A 23222-nucleotide genomic window follows, 5' to 3' on the forward strand; every position below is an offset into this window, starting at 1 on the left:
TTCGCACGGGGCAGCGAGGACCCCATCTGCGGGTCTCAAACAGGCAGCGTAGGCAGGAGCGGGAAGCCTGCCGCCGGCAGCCAAGTGAGAGGCAGCCAGAGAGTGCACGCCGAGGCACTCTCTCAGCGTCCTGAAGCGGCAAACGCACAGGAGGCAGGGGAGCACCCTGCGGACGGGAGGAGAGGGGAGACAGCAGAGGCCCCGGGAGGGGGCTGGCACCAGGGGAAGCACCCACCAGCTCCCCCCTGGTTCGGAGGAGCATTACCTTTAAGGAAGGAGGAAGGAGAAACCCCTCTTAGCAGGAGGGAGGACGACCGGAACCGGTCAGGGGCCATCATACTGGGCCTGGCAACATCTGGACAACATCGCCCAGCAGTTGGCGTGTGGACGGGGTGTAGGGGAGGCGGAGCCCCGTGGATCACCGCGTCCCGTAACCGTGAGTAACACCGTCTATCGGGAGGTCCCACCCAGGATAAAGATCTCCACTGGAGACCCCTCTGAACGTAACCGATTACATCCAAGTCGTGGCAGGCGAGTTGAGGGGAGGGGCTACACCCCGATAGGCCAGGCGGAGCGAGGCACGGGCTCCACATTTGCCAAGAGGTGATCATGGGATACCAGATCGAAGGCTTTTTTGAAGTCGAGATATATGATGTCAGTCTCCTCCCTTGTCCAGTGATAGGTCACCTGGTCGTAAAAGGAGATAAGATTGGTCAAGCAAGACCTACTCACAACAAACCCGTGCTGGCTATCCCTCAGGATGTTGCCATTGGCCAGTCTGTTGAGAATGGCCTCTTTGATAATCTTTTCTAAGACCTTCCCCAGGATAGAGGTCAGGCTGATGGGCCTGTAGTTTGCCGGATCCACTTTCCTCCCTTTCTTGAAGATAAGCACCACATTGGCTTTTTTCCAATCTTCGGGCACTTCACCAGAGCACCAGGAGTTCTCAAAGATCCGTGCCAGGGGCTGGGCTATGATGCTAGCCAGCTCCTTGAGTACCCTGGGGTGTAGATTGTTAGGGCCGGCTGACTTGAAGATATCCAGCCTCTCAAGGTGTTCTTTTACGAGGTCAGCATTGATGAAGGGCAGGGGATCTCCCTCACCCAGGCCCCCCTGTCCCATAGTGGGCAGGGGTGTCCCGTGGGACTGATGAAAGACCGATGCAAAGTACCCATTTAATAGGTTGGCTTTTTCCTGGGCGTCAGTTGTCAGTGTCCCGCCTGGTTTAACAGGGGTCCAGTGTTGCCCTTGCTTTTCCTCCGGCTCCCCACATATCTGAAAAAGGACTTTTTATTATCCTTGATACTTGTAGCTAGTTGAAGCAGCCTTGGCTTTCGTGGTTTGCTCCCTGCAGGTTCGGATCAGTGCAGAATATTCCTCCTTGGAGGTGGATCCCATCCTCCATCCTTTGTAGGCCTTTCTTTTTAGCTGCAGGAGGTCTGCTAGTTCCCTGCAGAGCCAAAGGGACTGCTATGCCCTTTTTCTGCCTTTCCCCCTGGTCACCAATGTCAGCTTGCAGGGATGCATAGCTCTCCTTGACATAGAGAGCTACGCCCCTGCCCCTTTTGTCTACTTGATCTCTCTCCTGTACAGGGTATAGCCATTTATACTTGTGGTCCAGTCATGGGTGGAGTCCCACCAGGTCTCCGTTATCCCTATGACATCGTAATTTTTTGCGTTAAGCAGGAGGATGAGTTCCTCCTGTTTATTTCCCCAAGCTCCTAGCATTTGTGTAGAGGCAGGAAAGTGTCCCCTTGCGGCCCTTGCCTTGCCTACCGGTTGTTCCAGGGCTGGGGCTTGTGTGGGCTCCCTTAAGTGCCTTGGCCTGCTAGCTTTGCAAGGGTTGTTCAGCGGGCCAGCAGTGGTGGTAGTCCCCCCATCCCCCAGCTGGCTTGGTTTAAAGCCCGGTGGAATAGGTCAGCCAGTCTGGCTGAGAAGAGCCTCCTCCCCAGCGGAGAGAAGTGGAGGCCATCTCTTCTCAGCAGCTCGCTTCCTCTCTCACCAAAGAGCAGACTGTGGTCATGGAAGCCAAAGCCTTCCCTATGACACCAGCACCGCAGTCTTTGGTTAACTACCTTGATCCTCCTCTTCCTCCTCAGCCCAGAGCCCGAGACTGGGAGGATCAAAGAAAAAACCACCTGTGCCCCCAGGCCCTTTAGCTCTGCTCCCAAATCCCTGTAGTGCCTCATGACCTGGCTGGGAGCGCTCCGAGCTGTGTCATTGGTGCCCACATGGATAAGGAGCATGGGATAGTGGTCTGTGGGCTGGAGGAGTTTAGGGATCTTGTCCACAATGTCTCGGATGTGGGCTTCCCGAGCAGCCGACTTCCCAAGCTAAAGGGTTGGAGCAGCAGATTGCCCCCTCAGTGCCCCTCAGGATGGAGTGTCCCATGACAAACACGTAGCGTTTTGTCTTGGGGAGAGTGGGGGTGGTAGCTACAGTAGTGTCTGTGTTGTCTGTGGGAGTTGGCAACTCAGCAGGCTCTGCTGGGGCTGCAAGAGGTTCGTACCTGTTGCATAGCTCCAGTGGGGCAGGGGCCTTGGTGCGGCAGGCCTTGGGATCCTTGACCACCTTGGTCCAACCCCTGTGCTGTACAGTAAGAGAGGTCCCCAAGATCTCCCTTGTCCTGGAGAGAGACCATGGTCTACCCTCCGCCTCTCAGGGGAGAAGGGCCTAGCAGTAGGACTCGATCTCCTGCTCACAATCCCTGATGGCATGCCGTCTCTGGACTGCAGCCTGGAGCTCCTCCAGCTGGCACGCCAGAGACCCCTGTAGGGAGCAGGCCCAACAAGGGGAGGTGGCCATGCTCCCGGGCCCCAGAGCCTGAAAAAGTGACAGGCAGCCCCCACAGCAAAGAGCCAGGGGCTCCATCTGCATGGAGCCCAGAACCATGGGCTCTGTCTGGGTGGCGGTGCCAGAACTAGGGGCTGCAGGCCCCGAGGGGACCCTCGGGTTGCGGTGCGTGCCTATCCATATCATGCCGCTGGTGGGCTGGCTGTGGCTGGGACTGGCTCCCCTAGGGCAGGGGCGCACAGGCAGGGCTGCAGGCCCTCCCGCTTACCCTCCTGCGCAGTCTCACCCCAGTCTTCACAGGCAAGGTCAGCTCCCAGATCACTGGACCTGGCAGCACAGTTTGGGGAGGAGATGAGCAGTCCTTAGTGGTGAAAGAACAGGGTAGAGACTATTTATAAAAGCCAGATGTGTACAAGTCTCTGAAGCCAGATGCAGTGCATCTGAGGGTGCTGAGGGAGTTGGCTGATGTGATTGCAGAGCCGATGGCCATTATCTTTGAAAACTCTTGGCAATCAGGGCAGATCCAGACAATTGGTAAAGGACAAATAATAGTGCCCATCTTTAAGAAAGGGAAGAAGGAGGATCCAGGGAACTACAGACCAGTCAGCCTTACCCCAGTCCCTAGAAAAATCATGGATCAGGTCCTCAAGGAATCCATTTCTAAGCACTTGGAGGAGAAGAAAGTCAACAGTAAGCATGGATTCACCAAGGGCTAGTCGATGCTAACCAACCTGATTGTCTTCTATGATGAGATAACTGGCTCTCTGGATGCAGAGAAAGGAGTGGACATGATATACCTTGACTTCACAAGGTTTTTGATACGGTCTCCCACAACATTCTTGCAAGCAAGCTAAGGAAGTATGTGTTGGATGAATGGACTGTAAAGTAGATAGAAAGCTGGCTGCACTGTCGGGATCAATGGGTAATGATCAATGGCTCAATGTCTAGTTAGCAAGCAGTTTCAAGTGGAGTGCCCTAGGGGTTGGTCCTGGGGCCAGTTTTGTTCAATATCTTCATTAATGATCTGGAAGATGGGATGGATTGCACCCTAATCAAGTTCGCCGATTACACCCAACCTGGAGGATATTGTAGTACACTGAAAAGTAGGAGTCGGAGTGACCTAAACAAATTGGAGGATTGGACCAAAAGAAATCTCACAAGGTGCATCAAGACGAGCATGCACATGTAGTATGGGGCTCTGCAGACTGGTCTGTGGCAGCACATGCTACATATGCAGGGTTTATTTGACACCAGGAGATCCCAATGTCAAGAAAGGCTGCACTTGAAAAAAGCAGAGTAGTGCACGTGGCAGCAGCGTGCACTGCCTGAAAACCAGAGCCTGGCTGGCTGGAGCCCTGCTTTGGCTGCCAGTCAGGCTCCCTGCTGCTGGGTCACTGCTGCTGGAGCCCCTAGAGGTCCTCAGGACCCCAGGTAAGGTTTCTGGGAGCAGCCCAGATGCTGGCCCCAGCCTCCCCTACCCCACCTGTGGCAACTTGCTGTCCCTGGGGAAATGCATGTGTGTACTTGTCTGGACACACCTCTGATAAGCGCAAAGTCCTGCACTTAGGACAGAAGAATCCCATGGACTGGTACAGGCTTGGGACCAACTGGCTAAGCAACAACTCTGAAGAAAAGGACCTGAATGTGAGCCAACTGTGCCTTTGTTGCCAAGAAAGTTGCCAGCATACTGGGCTGCATTAGCAGGAGCGTTGTCAACAGATCGAGGGAAGTAATTATTCCCCTCTCTTCTGTACTGGTGAGGCCACATCTGGAGTAGTTTGTGGCCCTCCACTATAGAAAGGATGTGGACAAGTTGGAGAGAGTGCAGTGGAGGGCAGCAAAAATGGTTCAGGGGCTGGGGCACATGACTTCTGAGGAGAAGCTGAGGGAACTGGGCTTATATATTCTGCAGAAAAGAAGATTGAGGGGGGATTTGATAGTAGCCTTTAAATTCCTGACGGTTGGTTCCAAAGAGGAAGGAGCTAGACTGTTCTTAGTGGTGGCAGATGTGGCAGATATATAATAGAACAAGGAACCAAAGGTCTCAAGTTGCAGCAAGCAAAGTTTAGATTAGGTATCAGGAAAAACTCTCTCACTAGGAGGGTGGTGAAGCACTGGAGCAGGCTACCTAGAGAGGTGGTGAAATCTCCATCCTTGGAGGTTTTTTAGGCCCAGCTCCACAAAGGCCTGGCTGGGATGATCTAGTTGGGGATGGTCCTGCTTTGAGCAGGGGGTTGGACTAGATGACCTCCTGAGGTCCATTTCAACCTTAATTTTCTATGATTCTATGAAAAGGGTGTCCAGTGAGTACAGGCTACAGAGAAAGCCATTGATCTGTTTTGTAACCTGATTCTCAACATCCGGCATGGTATGGTTGTATTCCAGTTTGCATTGGTATAGATGGGTTTCAGGCTCTTCTTCCTAGGTCACATTTCCCCCCCAAGGCTCATTCTATTTCCATAGGTAATGAAAAAAAACACTGATGTGGTCTGCTTCCTACATTCCTACTTTACCATTTGCTTAATGATATATTCTTGCTTGTTCTTGGCACCAGTATTCATCTTTATTGTGTCACATGAAATAATGTAGGATTATTGATTATACAGTTGTCTGAAGAAAATAGTCTCAAGATTTTCAGGTAGAATAAATTGGTACCAGCTCTAATTTTGATCTGTCATTTTATTCTAGAGGTTTCACATTGCAGTAATGTAAACAATAATTGTTTTACACTGATAAGTCAACTTTGTTATCATGAGGTCTTCATTACCTTTATATTAAAAGAATTCTTATCAGCTTGTTTTCTTTTTTTAAAATAACTTGAGTTTCAGTTCCACTTTCTGATACTGTTAGTGGAAGAAAGATCTATTTGCATATGAACTGTTTTCCAGGATAAATGGTGATGACACTGCTAGACCTCTGTGTGCGCTAAGGGAAAGAAGTCGCTTTTTAAAATGGATATACAGTAGAATCACTAAGATGTATTTATGTCTTTACTTGTTAAATGCATGTTCTTATTGGAGATTTAAATATTGTTTTAAAAAATATTTGTTTAACCCCCTCTAATTATATCAGTTAAACGATTAACCAGTAACACAGCAGCTCAGACACAGTGGCTACTGGGAGCTGCTCTGGGCTCCCAGAGCCCTTTGACGGGGGGGAGGAGGCAAAACCAGCCAGAAAGCACAGCCCAGGTGAAGCCCTGTGCTGGGAGGGAGGGAGCACCTGTGAATGAGCAGCGAATTGCATAATCCTGGGGTTCCCAACCTTTTTATTCTGAGGACTGGCAAGCCACGGGCCAGAAGTGACCACAGAACGGCAAACTGCAGACCAGCAGCGACCGGCATACTGCGGGCAGGTAGCCAACCTTTTTTTATACTCGGTATAAAAAAAGGGTTGGCTGCCAGTCTGCAGTATGCCAGTCACTTCCAGTCTGTGGTTTACCAGCCCGTGGTCACTTCTGGTCTGGCAGCCAGCACTCCTGTGGACTGGCAGCCAACCCTTTGCGGCCTGGCAGCAGGCTGTGGCCCAGCAGTTGGGAACCCATTGGTTAATTGATATGTCATTAGGTCTCCTGCTGTTATCCTCTTAGGCTATGGGTACTAGTCCCCCTCTTTCCTCCCTCTCCTCCTTCCTTCCCTCCCTCCCTCCTGATTCCTGCTGAGTAACCCCTCTGCTTGCTTCTCCCTCTTCCCTACCAGACTGTGCCTGCCCCAAACTAAGGGAGTGTGTTCCTGGAGTCAGGAGTTGTGATTTTGTTTATTTTGGAAGTGCCTAGAATATTTAGTTTTTAGAGAAAAACTCCCTGTTGTACAAGTAACAGAACACTTATATGAGGATCTTTAAATGATTCATTCTGCTTATATCTGGTTTTCATAATGAGTGTTTTATTTTTTTTCAGAGTATGGGAATCTGTTTTATTGGTAAAAGAGATTTTGAAAGATTCATTCTTGAGGTGAGTAATATCTGGGGAAATTAATAAACTTTTCATTTACTATATTTACTCAATTCTAAGACAAGGTTTTCTCCCCCATTTAATGTAGGGGGAAAGCCCCTTGTCTTAGAATCGAGTACGAGGGTAGTGGTTGGGCAGGCAGCTGCTGTAGTTCGGGGTCCAGTCCCTGCCTGGGGTTGGAGCTGTAGCCTCAGCTGCTGCCTGCCCCCTCCCCTCTCTCCTGCTGCCTCTGCTCCCCCACCTGCTTCACTCCCTCCCACTTCATGCCAGTAGGCTCCATCCATACAGTAGCCTGGGGCATGGAGCATAGCCCTAGCCCAGCCCCATAGCAGTCATGTGGGCTTCATGCTGCTATGGGGCTGGGCTGGGGCTGTACTCCATGCCCCAGGCTATAATGTGGATAGAGCCTGCCACTGTAGAGCAAGGGTAAGGGGGAGAAGGGGAGGGGAAGAGAAGCTGGGGGGAGGCAGAAGGGATGAGCAGAGGCTGGGGAAGAAAGTGGGGGAGCAGAGGCTGGGGAAGAGTGAGCAGAGGGTGCATGGGAAGGGCAGAAAGAGGAGCGGAAGGGGAAGGGGGGAGACCAAGGCTGGGGGAAGGGGGATAGGCACAAGCTGCTTGACCTTCCCACACTGTCAACCTCCCCATTGCCTGGCCCCTGGTAGAAGAGTGGGGGGGATGAATTAAAAGTGACCCTCAGTTAAAGTGTAGACATGGAAAATTATAACAGACTTACAAATTTTCCATGTATAGAATCTAATTAGTTGAGGGGGGTCATCTTAAATTCAGGACCATCCTAGATTTGAGTAAATACAGTAAATAGGAATTTGTGGTGTAGCCTAAAGAATGATCTCTCTTGTAAGTGTTTCTCTTTCTTGTAGTATTTAGAGCCTCATCCAGGTAACTTTGTTTCCATTGAAGATAACAGGGTTTTGGGAACACACCAAGGTAAGCATCTTTCTATCCTATACAACTCATTTTAAACAACCCCCTTGTGGTACACAACAATGCTACTATTATTTAGAACACTAGTTCTGTGAAATTTCAAAGATCTCTAATCGTAGCCTGTTTTAATATAACTGAATCATAGGAGACCCATCGCCCCCGTAACTATGGCTTGGGTCTGCCTCTAACTTTGGTCCCTGATTTTACTCTAGTAGTTTTATGTTGTAGTAAAACAAACCATGATTGTTACCTAATACCCTGATATTTGGGATTACTTTGTTTGTGAGTAGGTCTTCATTAATTTTATATCATATCAGCCTGCTTTCTTTTAAAAAAATGACTGAATTTCAATTCCAGTTTCTGATAGTTTCCTTTAAATAGTATTTAAATTCCTTTAAAGATAAACTAGTATTAGGGGTACACCGATAGAGATTTTGGGGGCTGATATTCAAGGGGGCATATTGACTGATACCAATCTGATTTCCAATACAACTGCGTGCAGCTGGTAAATCTGTAGTGGTGGAAGGTGAAAGGGGAGGGAACGGGTATATGGGGGAGCAGATCAACACCCCCTGCGGTGAGGGAGGGAGGGGGCAGAGGCAGGGTTATGTGCTTCCCAGCCAGGGTGGAGTGGGGCACAGGATGGAGCTGCGGCTTGTTGGAGGGGAGGAGGGCAGCTCCTGCTGCGCGCATCCTTGGGGGGCAATGGTGGGAGAGCATGTGCCCCTGGATCTGCACCAGGGCAGTACAGAGTGGGCGGGCTGGAGCCAGGGCTGTGTTCGGCAGGGCGCTGGGAGGGTAGCTGTAGAGGGGGCTGCTGCCACCCCAAGTTTTGCCATACCCCCTGTGTAGCGCTGCTCCCAGCACTGCCGCTGATCACCCAGCGTTCAAGCCCCTGCCTCCACCCATGCGCTAGGAAGAGCCAGGGCTGCGGTGGGTGGCGACAGCACTGGGAGCAGCGCTACACAGGGGCTATGGTGAAATTTGGGGTGGCTGCAACCCCCTCAGTTGCCCCCCTCCCAGCACCCCCGCCAAAAAGACGCAAAGCAGCCCTGGCTCCAGCCCACAGCGACAGCCCGCCCACCCCATTCCAAACAAATCTGGGGGCACACTCCTCCCCACGTGCCCTCCCGGGGTATGCATAGTGGCAGGAGCCACCCCCCACCTCCCTGACAAGCTGTGGCTCCATCCCATGCCCTGTCCCACTCCAGCTGGGCAGCACCTGCCTCTGCCCCCTCACTCCTTCACTGCGTGGGATGTTGATCTGGCCCCCGCTCCACCTTTCCCTACCCTCTCCTCTTCCACTACAGCAGTCTCACCAGTTGCACACAGCTGGGCTCTAATCCTCACTGCCTGTGTGCTGTGCTGCGGCTGTGTGCACACACGGGCATTTATTGGGCAAATTATCGGCCACTTCAGGCCGATTTGCAATACAGACAATTTTCTTTATATCAGTACTGACCTGATATTGGACCGATGTATTGGTGCACTTCTAACTACTATATTTTTTTCTGCACTTCCACTGATGCATAGTGCAGTTCTCTGGACAGGTACAGAGTCCTATCACTAAAATATGCTCAGCCTCACTCTTTCTTTTTTTCTATTCTCTGTGAACATCTTGTCTGTTATCACCTTAGTTTCAGCTTTTTTTTCCTGATAAAAGCCTTCGAAGTCCTGGAAAGAGAGCCAGCACCCAACTTCCCCCAAAGCAGTGGATAGAGTATGATAGACTATTGAATGAGACAGGTAGTGGAATGGTCAGTGAAGCTGATAAGGCAAAGTGCTTATCAAACTGAAACTTGCATTGAGAAACGTTTTTTCTTTAAGATCTTTGGGTTTATTTGTAGCAACACCAGGAACAGTCATTTCTGATGGAAAAAATGTCAAGGTGGTGTTTGTTTAATTTTGAAGATACATATTTTTGTAGACTTTGGATTTTTGCATAGTTATACAGTCATTTTTGGGGAGCAAATTGCATATATATTGTGACTGATCTTTATTTCTGAAAGCAAAGGAGTTATGAAAATTACCAAATTATGCTTACATATTTTCTTAGGTTTGTTCCTGTATACATTAGGACAGAGGGCTAGATTAGGAGGCCTTAAAGAAGCTTGGTTTGTTGTAGATAAAGATATAACCACAGGAAATGTCTTTTTGGTAAGTATATTTACACTTATCCTGAGGTTGATTAATGTGCACCTTGCATGACTCCTGCTGAATGCATGTCTAACTCCTATAGGATGCTTGGCTTTTCCACCTAAAAGAGAAGCAAAAGTTTCCGACAAGTACAGCATCAGCATATTTTATACATCCCATCCAAATTTCCTTTTGATTACTAGAAAGTTGCTCTAGATCCTGGCATGAAGTATTTTTCAAACAAATGGCAAATGTTGGAAAAAAAACTAAGCAACCTCTAAAGAAGCCATAATAAGCTGAAAGGGGAGATGAGAGGGAGAAATTTATGTAAGAGCATTTTTTATGCCCTAGGAACTCTGTAGTAAGAACTTTGTTGTCTTGGATGCCAGGCTGCTTAGCTTTGTGATTTTTCACCTTTACCCTGTAGGCAGAGTGACATAATTGTAACTTGAGGATCTTCTCCAATAGCATGTACTTAGAACTCTTCGTAGGAAGTCCTTCCAGAAGTGGGAGAGCAGCAGGGGGAATGTCATGGTGGGCATCTGCTACAGGTCTCCAAATCAAGAGAAGATGGGCAAGACCTTCTTTAAACAAGTGATGGAAGCTTCCAAATTCCAGGACTTTGTTCTCCTGGGGGACTTGAATTATCAGGACATCTGCTGGGAGGGGAACACAAGCAGTCCAGCAAGTTCCTCGAGTGTGTTGAGGATAACTTTTTGATTCAGATGGTAGAGGCTAGTGAGGGGGAATGTTGTTCTTGATTTACTGCTCACAGACTGGGAGGAATTGTTTGTGAAGATGTAAGTTAACTTGGGTTACAGTGGCCATGAAATTACATAGAGTTGAAAATCCTAAGGAGAGGAAGAAGGAGAAATCAGAATAAGAACACTGGATTTCAGAAAAGTGAATTTTAACAAATTCAGGGACCTGTTCGGCAGGATCTCTTGCATCTGAGGGGAAAAGTAGTTCAGGAGAGTTGGCTGTACTTTAAGGAGGCTCTCTTAAAGGCACAGGAGCAATCTATCCTGATGACGTGGAAGAGTGGGAAGTACAGTAGGAGACCAGTCTGGCTGGACAGCAGTCTTTTCAAGGAGTTGAAACTCAAAAAGAAATCCTATAAAAAGTGGAAACTTGGTCATAGTATTGGGAAGAGTATAAGAGTATTGCACAGGCATTCAGGGAGAAAATTAGGAAGGCCAAGGCATGATTTGAGGTGCAGCTGACAAGGGACATAAAAGGCAATGAAAAGGGATTCTATATAGGTATGTCAAAAGTAAAAGGAAGACCAGATATTCCATGGGTAGGGACCGACCTAGATCATGGCAGTGTTCGTGGAACAACAGTGCCTTTAATCTTGCTCTTTGGTTCTCCTTTTGGTAATCTTTTCATGTGCCCCCCTTAATGCTGTGGTTTTTGTCTCTCAGCCACTTCTCAGCAGGGAAGTGGTTGGGGTGCACTGAAAACAGCAAGATTAAAGGCACCGCTGCATCGTTATCTTCAGCTGTGATTAAATAGGTCACTATGCATAGGTCCCCTGTGGAATGCGGAAGGCAATCTAGACATGGGCAATGCAGAGAAGGTTGAATGAAGTATGTAATGCCTTTTTACTTTGGTTTTCACAAATAGGGGCAGCTGCCAGCTGATGAGTACTCTTGACAGCAGAGATAGGAAAGGAGATAAACAGCTTAGAGTAATGGCAAACCAGGTTAGGGATTACTTATAGTACCTAGATGTTTTCAAGTTAGCAGGGCCAGATGGAATGCACCTGAGGATACTGAAGGAATTAGTTGAGGTAATTTCAGAGCCATTGGTTATCTTTTTGAGAAGTCCTGGAGGTCAGGTGAGGTCCCAAATTACTGGAAAAGGACAAATATAGTGCTCATCTAAGAAAGGGAAGAAGGAGAATCCAGGGAACTAAAGACCAGTCAATCTGACCTCTATATATAGAAAAATCATGGAGGGAAGTCCTCAAGGAATCCATTGTGAAGCATCTAGTGGAGAACAAGGCGACTAGGAATAGTCAGTGTGGATTAACCAAGAGCAAGTCAGGCCTAATCAATTTGATTTCCTTCTATGATAAACTGCCAGGGTAACTAGGCCCTGTGGATGAGGGGAGAGCAGTGGGTTTGGTATACCTTGACTTCAGCAAGGCTTTTGAATCCTGTCTGCTATGACATGCTTATTAACAAGCTATGGAAATACAGACTAGATGAAAGTACTATAAAGTGGATACATAACTGGTTGGATCTTTGTGCTCAGCAAACAGTCCTCAATGGTTCAGTGTCTAGTTGGGAAGAGGTATCATGTGGGGTTCCCCAGGGGTTTGTCCTGAGTCTGGTATTGTTGAACATCTTCATTAATGATTTGGATGATGGGATCGAGTGAACACTAAAACAGATTTATGCATGATATTAAATTGAGTGGAATTGTGGACACTCTGGAGGGCAGGGCTAGAATCCAGAATGACCTGGATAGATTTGAAAAATGGTCCACAATCAGTACAAACTGGGGAATCACTTACTAGGCTACAGGATTGCAGAGAAAGACCTGGGGGTTACCATGGACCATAAGCTGAATGTGAAGTAACTGTGTGCTCTTATTGCACCAAAAAAAAGCCAACGGCTTCCTGGGTCACATCAACAGGAGTGCTGCTTGTGAATCAAGGGACGTGATTCTTCCACTCTGTTCAGTGCTGGTGAGACCTCACCTGGAGCACTGTGTCTATTTTTGGGCCCCACATTTCAAGAAAGATGTGGACAGTTTGAAAAGTCTGGCACAGGGCAGCAAAAATGACTAGGGGACCTGGGAGGCAAGACTTATGAGGAGAGGCTGAAAGGATTTATTTAGCCTGGAAAAGAGAAGACTGAGGGGAAGTTTGACAATAATCTTCAAATACATTAAGGGTGATTATAGAGAAGTTGGAAATGGGCTTTTCTTTGTGACTGTATGGAACAGGACTAGGAGCAATAGCCTCAGGCTGCAGTAGGGGAAATTTAGGCTGGAGATTAGGAGGAACAATCTGACTATGAGAGTGGTCAGGCATTGTAACAGGCTGCCTAGAGAAATCGTGAAATCTCCATGCTTGGAAACTTTCAAAAGCAGGTTAGACAGATGCGTGGCTGGGATGCTTTATGGACTAGAGGATCTCGTGAGGTCCCTTCCAACCCTGCTTTCCTATAATCCTGTGATTTAACGTTGGATCCTGGAAAATGAACATTATTTGTTTTAGACTTGCATGGATCAGTAGTCTAAACATCCCTGGTGTTCTGTGTTTGGCAGTGATGGCTTTGTTAGGTGGAAGGGCTTTTTGTTGCATTGTAGTACTCAAAAGTATTTTTTTACTTTAAGAACAGAGGCAAAGCAAGGTCCCTGGTCATGAGGGCTTACACTGTTATATTAGATCTTGTGAAAGCACCTAACCTAAGGGTTAAAGTCAATAGAGTGGGGCCAAGGGGAAGTACAGGGGATACCAACAAATTGCATAAGAATGCATTACTCAAAAGAATGTGTGTATTTTGATTGCTTAATTTTTATCGACAGAGATTTGTTTTAATGGGCATCAAGGGAATAACTGATTCTTAGAGAGGAATTTCATTGAGGAGACACTTTTGGACAAGAATGAAGAGGACAGCAGGGATAAGGAAAAGATTGAAGACCTAATTGTGGGAAAGTACATGAGCTGGCAAAACTTCAGGGGAGGGAGCTGAAAAATAATTCTGACTCCTGGCATTTTTTCATTAGACTGTAATAAATCACCAATGTGGTCCCTATCTTTAAAAAAGGGAGGAGGGAGGATCTGGGCAACTATATGCCCGTCAGTCTTACCTCAATCCTGGGGAAACTCTTTGAGAAGATCATCAAGGAGCACATCTGTGATGGGCCGGCATCGGGGATGATGCTCCGGGGCAACCAGCACGGTTTCATTAGGGGTGGGTCATGTCGGACCAACCTGATTGCCTTTTACGATCAGGTCACAAAAGCATTGGATGCAGGTGTTGCCGTGGATGTAGTCTTTCTGGACTTCAGCAAGGCCTTTGACTGTTGACCACCCCATCCTCATTAAAAAACTAGGCAACTGTGGCATCAATGCCTACACGGTCAGATGGATTGCAAATTGGCTGAAGGATCATACTCAGAGGGTGTTGGTGAACGGGTCATATTTGACCTGGGGGGAAGTGGACAGTGGAGTCCTCCAGGGCTTGGTCTTTGGGCCTGCACTCTTTAATTTCTTTATCAGCGATTTGGACGATGGGGTGAAAAGCAACCTGTTTAAATTTGCTGATGATACCAAAATTTGGGGTGAGGTGGGCACGCTAGTAGGGAGGGAAAGACTGCAGCAAGAACTGGATAGGTTGCGGGGATGGGCTAACAAAAACAGGATGCGTTTCAATATAGACGTGCAGGGCGCTGCACTTGGGCAGTAGTAACCGGCAGCACACTTATAAGATGGGAAACTCCCTTCTTGAGAGCACGGAGGCAGAAAGGGATCTTGGAGTCATTATTGACTCCAAGATGAACATGGGCCGACAATGTGAGGTCATGGTCGGCAGGGCCAACCGGACCCTATCGTGCATCCACAGGTGCATCTCAAGTAGGGCCAAGGAGGTGATCCTCCCCCTCTACGCGACACTGGTCAGGCCACAGCTGGAGTACTGTGTCCAGTTCTGGGTGCCCCACTTCAAGAGGGATGTAGACAACATTGAGAGGGTCCAGAGGAGGGCCACCCGCATGATCCAGGGACAGCAGGGCAGACCCTACAATGAGAGGCTGCGGGACCTGAACCTGTTCAGCCTTCACAAGAGAAGGCTGAGGGGGGACCTCGTGACCGTCTATAAACTCACTAGGGGGGGACCAGAAGGGCTTGGGGGAGACCTTGTTTCCCCTAGCGCCCCCCGGGATAACAAGGAATAATGGCCACAAGTTGTTGGAGAGTAGATTTAGATTAGACATCCGTAAGAACTACTTCACAGTTAGGGCGACTAGGATCTGGAACCAACTTCCAAGGGAAGTGGTGCTGGCTCCTACCCTGGGGGTCTTTAAGAAGAGGCTTGATGCCTGCCTGTCTGGGGTCATTTGAGCCTAGTTTTCCTCCTGCTCAGGCAGAGGGTTGAGCTTGAAGATCTACAAGATCCCTTCTGACCCTACTTCTATGATTCTATGATTTTATGAAATCTAGTTGGTTAACTATGATATGAGCCTTTGTTTTGATTTGCCTTGATGCTTTTTTTGTAGTTTACGCTTTACTTCGCAACAAGTTATGCTATACCTGGCATAAGCATTGGCCTTAAACAAAAATTGTTTTTAAGGCACCATCTACAGATCACCCTGCACTGTACAGAGACCTAATGAGGACAAATCGAGTGCACTGGATTGCAGAGGAACCTCCTGCAGAGCTAATTAGGAACAACATGATGGAGTGTCTTTTCAAGTTTCAGCACCAGATGGCACTAGGTGAGCAAGCTTTGTTGATTTAAAACTTCAAATTGTGAAATGGAGATAGATTGAAATAGTGTATTAAACAGTTGCTCAAGAGGAGGTGGCAAATGTTTATGATAGCAATGCTTTTCCATTTTTGTGAAGACTTAGCCTTATTATTTATGGCAGAGCTGTCCAACTTCTCAGCAGCCTGGGGGCAGCACTGGAGAGGGGCCACATGCCACAAGGGCTGCAGAAGTGCAAGCCAAGTTCTCCCCTATCATCACCTGCTGCATGGTGTGTAGGCAGCCACTTCCCTGCTCCTCCACACATGCACGTGGCCAGTCTCCTTCAGCTCACCAGCTGCAGGCTCCCCTGCTGCTCGGTGCTGTTCCACTTCCTGGGGTAGGTGCAGGAAGCAGAAGCTGGAGAGAAAGCCCAGAGCAATAGGAGGAGTGGCAGCCTGGTGGGAGCCTGGGGACTGCAGATTAACTACTCAGCCTGTTGAGCTGCCACTTAGACAGCCCTTTTTTATGCATATGAAAATATAAGAGCAAGCTGATTGTTCAGCAACTTTTTCTTTTCAGAGCCTTGCATGTTAACTCTAAACCAGGATGGGACAGTGTGGGTGACGCTAGCTAAACCAATTAGAGCACTTACAGCAGGGCAGGTAAGGATTGTTAAAATGGGTTCTTGTCATTGCTGAACTTCTGCATTTTTATTAGTCTCGTAAGAGCAGTGTGAAGAATTTGAGAAAGGGACACTTGATAAACTGTTTGTCTCATGTAATTTTTCAGAAAGGTTGCTTTGTTATTAAGGCAGTAATGCATGACTGTACTAACATTCAGAAAGTTTCCTACACAACCAAAGTACTAGAAACTTGTGGAATATTCAGACCTGCTCAAATACATGAAAAGCCCACCAGTGGAATTTGGATTAGGAAGCTGAATCTGTCACAGGACTGAATGAATACACAAATCAGGCTAATTAATATACTGTTTTACAAACTTCAGAATACTGTGACTTACATATTTAATGTATACCTGGGATAGTATTATTGGTTTGTATGTCCAGAAGATTTTGTCTACTTCTAACAGATTCCTGAGTCCTAGGCCACTGACACGTATTCAGTTAAAGCCATGATGGGATTTGATCTGATCTGATCCCAACAGTTGTGCCACCTGCCATGCCACATGTGTAGCAGGATGCATGGTTTCAGCATTAGGGACTGTATTCCAGTTGCACCCTACTTGCCAGTTCAGGGGGAACCTGGGATCATGATCCTGGTCTCCCCCTGTACCTGCAAGTTGAAAGCAGGGTACCCAACAATCAGCTGGTTGTCAGGAGGTTGTGGGACCACACTGGCGCCTGAAATAGCCCCAGTGCATCCCCAGAGCTAGCTGACAATCAGGTGATTGTTAGCTGGATCGGGACTACACCGGGGCCAGTTCTAGGACTGGTGTGGTCTAAGATCCAGTCAACAGTCAGCTAATTGTTGGTTGATGGAGACTGCACCAAGGCCAGTTAGAGACCCCAATGCAGTCCTAACCCTCCCATGTGCAGGCATGATGGAAACCAGCCACAAGAATATTATGTTTTTTTTGTGTAACATCTTTGTGGAAGGTTTTCTTTTCTGTGGCACCATTAATTCCCTGAATGTGTGGCCAGGTTAGTATTTAAGGCATGATTAAGGCTAATCTTAAGTGTAATGTCTGCTAGGAGCCCTGGTGTAATAATGAAAAATGCAGTTGTGTACCAGTTGGTAATATAATTGTGTATCAGAGACAAAAATATATGAGAGTATATTACCATGTTATCAGTGGAACACGTTCTTGAGGAAACTCTTGTGCTTAGATGCTATAAACATTATTGATGTGTTTGTCTTCTAGTTTGCTGTGTTCTACAAGGGTGACGAGTGCCTTGGCAGCGGGAAAATCTCAAGGCTGGGCCCATCAGTATATACCTTACAACAGGGTAAAAGCAAAGAGGAGGTTTCAAAGAATGCGTTAGCAGAGGATGTTGAGAAGTTAGAGCCAGCAACATAATGGGCATATTTGTTCTTAAATGAAAGACTTCTGAGAAACTGGAGCCTAAGAATAATGAGAGCAATAATAAACACATTTCTTTGATGAGCTGTAACTTGCAAAAGGGTGAGTCTGGTCATGTTTTTCAGCCATAAAATACTACAACTCATAAAGGAGTTGTCTCTCTTGAATGAAACTACTGAGCTAATAATAGATGAACCCCTATTTCAGACATACAAAATGGTACCTGAGGACCAGTTAGACAGCAGTTTTGATATAGTTTTATTATATTACATGGTGATTTATGTTGGTGAAAACATCAAACAACGATAAACAATGTCAGTAGACGGGAAGGTTGCCATAACTGTATAAGAGACTACTTGGCAGTTTCAAGTTCAGCACTTTTTTTGAAGGCTAAGGTTAAATGTAAAAATATTTAATGTAAGAGTCCACAAATCTGTACAAAACTATTCTGTTCCAGAACACTGTAAACACTTAAAAATACAAATAAGGTTTTACTTTTGATTACTTGTACAGTGATACCAGTCCTGTATCAGAAAATAAAATTAGCGAATATTCAGTTTATAATAAGGCTATTAATTGCCTAAATTACTCTGTACTAGCAGCAGTATATGCCAATATTTTAATTTAAAAAAAATGATGAATGAAATCCCAAGCCTTGCTTCATAAAGACCTGAAAGCTAATTTTTAAAAATGTGTGTTTGTAAATATAAAGTACAATACACATATTAAACTTGCATTTGTACATGTACATTTTGGGAGAAAGATATGTAGTGTCTCATGTGGAGGTTCTATACTTTGCATGAACTGAGCCATATATTTCTTTCTTGCAATAAATGCTGTCAAATTTATTTTAAATGTGCTTGAATCTCTAACTGTAAATTCGGGTTTTCTTATGGGTCAGATTTACAAATCTAGTGACTTGAAAGTATGTTTGATATACCTTAAAAATATCAGAATCAGTTAATAGTAAGCTGTTTTACTGGAGTTAAGAAGCAATTTTATGAACTGTCCAGGGTAAGAATTGTATGTCCTGTCTCCTGAGAACACTTGCTACTTAAAGAAAGCCAACTTGCATGGTGATCGGGAGAGATTCTGGGTGACTCCAAAATGGAGTCCATAGCGCCCATCTTTAAGAAAGGAAAGAAGGAGGATCTGGGGAACTACAGACCGGTCAGCCTCATGTCAGTCCCTGGAAAAAGCATGGAGCAGATCCTCAAGGAATCCATTTCTAAGCATTTGGAGAAGAGGAAAGAGATCAGGAACAGTTGGCATGGATTCACCAAGGGCAAGTCATGCTTGACCAACCTGATTGCCTTCTGTGATATGATTGGCTCTGGATGCAGGGAGGGCAGTGGATGTGACGGACCTTAACTTTAGCAAGATTTTGATATGGTCTCCCACAACATTCTTGCAAGCCAGCTAAGAAAGTATGGGTTGGGTGAATGGATTGTAAGGTCGATAGAAAATTGGCTGGATCGTTAAGCTTGTAGTTATAATCAATGGCTCAGTGTCTAGCCAGCGGCCATTATCAAGTGGAGTGCCCCAGGGGTTGGTCTTGGGGCCAGTTTTGTTCAATGTCTTAATCAGTGACCTGGAAGATGGCATAGAGTGTACCCTCAGCAAGACTCGGGGGTGTCGGTTGCAGCCATGTTGGTCTAAGGACATAGGCAGACAAGGATCTTTGGGTAAATCGGATACCCTTTATTAGACTAACTAAAACAGTTGGAAAAATTCTTCTTTGCAAGCTTCTGGGTACAATAGGGCAGGCTATTATTTTGGCTGGAGGGTGGGTTAACGAGTTTTGGCAAGCTGTAGGGTAGCTGCAGGGGTAGCCCTGCCCCGTGAAAGGTGCTCTGCCTCCTGGTCTCCATCTTGGGAATGGAAGTCCCACCTCCTAACCCCTGACCTTTGTCACCAGAAGTCCCCTGAAAATACTTCATTTGGGAAGCTGGGTTTGCCATCTTGGTACTGGAAAAAAACCAAATTATGTACTAAGAAGCAAACATCCACAATAATATATTTTAATTTTATTTAAAAAAAATTATCCCTATTTGTGTGTGTTTGCATCATATATATATATAGAGAGAGAGAGAGAGAGAGAGAGAGGTGATTGCCTAATAGCTCAGTATAAAGTCTTACTCTTGTATATTGGGGGGGTGGTATGGGGCTTGTAGGGGACTGTAGGTGGTTTTGTGGGAGGGTGTGGGTGAGTATGGGGTTTGTGGGAAGTGTGGAGGGGGAGGGTAGCTGGGGGGTGTGGGTGCATGTGTGTGGTGGGGTGTGTGCACGTGGTTGTTAGCAGAGCCCCCCTCCTCCCCCCCCCCCGAAGCACACAGGTGTGTGGGGAGGAGTGTGGGGTTTATTGGGGGTGTGGAGGACGGTGTGGGTGGGTGCAATGTTTGTGAGGTGTGTGATTGTGGGGGGGAGGGGGGGTCATGGGGGAGGGTTTGTAGATATGGTGGGGTGTGCATGGGAGCCCCCTGTGTGCGCCCCTGAGATAGTTACCACATGCTCTGCAGCGCCTCCCCACCACCGCCAACAGTGCGCAGCCCCTTCCCCGTGCCGCACCGGCTCTAGACTCACCCCAGCAGGAGTGGACCAGCTGGAACCTGGGCACAGCCCTGACCCCCAGCGCACCCTGTGCCTGCTCTGCACTGCCCACCTGTGGCACGTTCTGCTGCCCGTACCTTTCTGATTCTATCCCTGGATGGGATTCCATCCAGGAGAGCACAAAACAACGGCAGGCCAAGGCTTCCTCTTCCTGAAAGAAGAAGGGTGTTTGTATCCCAGGGGTGGGAAAAATATGGCCCGCGGTCCGCATTCAACCCACAGAGGAGCTTTGTCCAGCCTGCGGTGGGTCCATCTGTCCTTCCTGGCCCAGGCACTGATAGGTGGTGGCGTGTCCTGCCGCCCCTTGGGCATGCAGTGGGGCTGGGGCAGCTCCATAGCTGGACTGCCTTTCTAGGCAAACCAGGCGGTGGCAGCTTCTTCCATCTGCTGCCGCCACTGGCCCATCAAAGAGAGCACAAAACAACTGCAGATGCTTCCTCTGCCTGAAGAAGAGTGTTTGAACCTGCAATGAAGAATTTTTCCAACTATTTTAGTTGGTCTAGTAAAAGATATTAGATTTGTTTTCAGCAACTCTCAAGATGATACCAAGCTGGGTGAAGTAGTAGATACACTGGAGGGTAGGGTTAGGATTCAGAGAGACTTGGACAAATTGGAGGATTGGACCAAAAGAAATCCCTTGAGGTTCAGTAAGGAGAAATGCAAAGTCCTGCACTTCAGATAGAACAGCCTCATGCACCAGTACAGGCTGGGGGCTGACTGGCTGGGCAGCAGCTCTGCAGAAAAGGACCTGGGGGTTACAGTGGACATAAGCTGAATAGTGAAAATAGAATGAGCCAAAATCTTGCTAATCAGAGCCAGTGTGCCTTGTACATTTTGGGGAGGGGCCATGTTTGTTGTCCCTTTGTATAAAGCTCATGAAAATGTTAGAGTTAAGTGATACAGAGACATGGGAAAAGGGGTGCAAAGTCTCCCTAACTTCCACCTGTCATCCTAATTGCACTTGTTGGTTTCTGGCTTTGCTAAGGAAAATAAGGCTGATGTGAACTATGAAGCAGATGAGTGACCTTTCAGTGAGAGAGCAGCACCACTGACCTGAAATGTCAGCTGACCAATCTGGGCAGGGGGGAGAGGGGAGAAAAACCTGTTGGTTAATATAAAATGCATATCAAGTTCTTTTTCAATCCGAAAATATTTTTCCCTTGTAAGGGTCTGCTTCTGCTTTTTGTGACCATCGTTCTCCCAGCACCTGCTCATTTTAATTTTTTTCCGTTTTCCAGTTAATGGCCTACGTGCTGAGTTTTTTTCCTCATCTTGTCACCTTCACCCCCAAAATCTCAAATCTACAAAATGTAGAACTACTAGTAAAATGTTATAATGGTCTGTATTTTTTCTAATTTAATTTATCCAGTAAATATGTAATAAACACTCTCTAAATGTGCTGTGTGTGTTATGTTGATATGATTTACTTCTACTTCACCTGGAAACTTCTTACCATAACTTGATCTCACTCATGTATTTTGGGGGGGGTTTATACTTATTTGTAGAAGGCACGGAGCCTGAAGGGGACAAGTAGAAGGAATGCCAACTGAAGGGGCCATTCATCTCCAGTAGAATAGCTGTTCTTTGCCTTAATGAAATGTGTTGGTTTCCTGGGCAGAACTTCTGCAGCTAATGAAACTACTGCAAGTTTGGATTCCATTTTTGTCTGGTTTGTACTAGAAGTCTAGTTAAGAAAATACAGCCATTTTGACTGAACCTCAGTCCAGTTCTCTTGGTTTTCAATCTGTGTTCCAGATGCTTGCTCCTTCAGTGTTAAGGCTTTTCTGGGATATCTTTTATTGGACCAACTGTATATTTTTCTCCCCTAGTAATTACCCTCATCTGCTTTTCATGTGCTGTTTGTTTGAGGGATACACATTTATCTTGCAATTATCCTTGTGAATAAAAGAACAATTGCAAGACATTGAGCCAAGAGAAGACACAGCTCATCAACCTCATTGGTGTCTACGGATGTTGGCCAGGGCTCTTGCACCACAGGGTCAGGACCCTGCTGCTCGTGGGGCTTCAAGGACCAGATCCCGAGGGACAGTGGCCATGGCTGCCACACCCCGAGCTAGGGTGCAGCCTCATGATGTGTGCTATGGGAATCCCCTGCTGGGGGAAATCCTGGGGCATGGCAGCATGAAACACATGGCAAGAATCTCCTGGCAGGGGATTTCTGGCATGCATTTTATGCAGACATGCAGTACATGAATCCTCCTGTAGATCAGGCCCCTCTGCACCTACAGTTGTGCACCCTGGGAATTCCCCTGCAGCCGCTGGGCAAGGCACAGGTCTTCCTCACTCCATGCCTGCCACATGAGCCTGCAAGCTCAGAATTCAATGAGGTTCCCTACTTTGTGTCTCCAGATGTCGAGGCCAGATACCTGGGGCTGTTGTCATGCTGGATTTGAGCCCCTGAATCCCCAGGAGCAGCTGCCCAGGGCAGCCAGAGAGCACAGGCAATCCTAGGCAGCCCCATACTCTTGTACCATAAGCAAACGTATACTGTGAAAAGGTGGTACAAACTATTGCTGTAAATTGTTGGGGCCACAATTCTGTGTGTGTGTGGTGTGACAAAGGGCATGGATGTCTGTTTGGGTTTTGTGCTGCCATAAAATGTTTATGGTGACACAAGGGCAACATCTGTTTCCAGCCATAGACTATTCTGTGTCTACAGAGGACAAGACTAGTGGCAACAGTCTCAGATTGCAGCACAGGAAATTTAAGTTGGAAATTACTAAGAACTGTCTCTCAGAGTGGTTAAGCAACGGAACAAGCTACCCATAGAGGTTGTGGGCTCTTCGTTCTTAGGAACTTTCAAGAGCAGATTAGATAGACACTTGGTTGGGATGCCTTAGTCAGGAATGATCCTGCCTTGTGTGAGGAACTGGATGACCTCCTGAAGTCCCTTCTAGCCCTACTTTTTCTGTAGCTCTACAGCCCTTGTATTATATTGAATTTGTTGTACTTTTTAAAACACTAAACATGTTCTCTTTACTGATACTGAATTTCTGGAAAAATTGCATTAGTACAATTAGTACAAAGTTTAAGTGTTTTGCTTCTCCCAAGAATGCACTGCTTAAAGATATATAATTACTTCTAAACTTAATTGTCTGTACAGGAGAGTTGTTTTTATATAGAGATACAGGATTTAAAAATATAGTTTTTGTCTGGGATTATGAAATATGATAGGGTTGAGCTGTGGCCATATCACAGTCCACATTAATAGTTATCTGCTTTTGTCATTTATTTTAAAGTATATACCTGAAGAAGAGGAGAAAATTGTTGCAAGGAGAAAAGTTGTGTTGTACCTAAGAGAAAAG

General features: G+C 46.9%; 1 protein-coding gene across 1 annotated transcript in view; it reads left to right on the plus strand.

Annotated features, from left to right (window-relative positions):
- The window catches only part of TRMU (tRNA mitochondrial 2-thiouridylase), a 33340-nt gene extending 12044 nt beyond the window's left edge, over positions 1-21296 (plus strand). Inside the window, exons 6-11 of the mRNA XM_014606467.3 lie at positions 6692-6745; positions 7624-7690; positions 9744-9844; positions 15130-15274; positions 15826-15908; positions 17128-21296. Of these exons, the coding sequence (XP_014461953.1) occupies positions 6692-6745; positions 7624-7690; positions 9744-9844; positions 15130-15274; positions 15826-15908; positions 17128-17283 (606 nt within the window). The 3' untranslated portion in view covers positions 17284-21296. The remainder of the gene's footprint in view (positions 1-6691; positions 6746-7623; positions 7691-9743; positions 9845-15129; positions 15275-15825; positions 15909-17127) is intronic.
- Positions 21297-23222: the final 1926 nt, after the last annotated feature.

The sequence above is a fragment of the Alligator mississippiensis genome, chromosome 4 (assembly GCF_030867095.1).
Source record: "Alligator mississippiensis isolate rAllMis1 chromosome 4, rAllMis1, whole genome shotgun sequence".
In the NCBI taxonomy this organism is placed as follows: domain Eukaryota; kingdom Metazoa; phylum Chordata; order Crocodylia; family Alligatoridae; genus Alligator; species Alligator mississippiensis.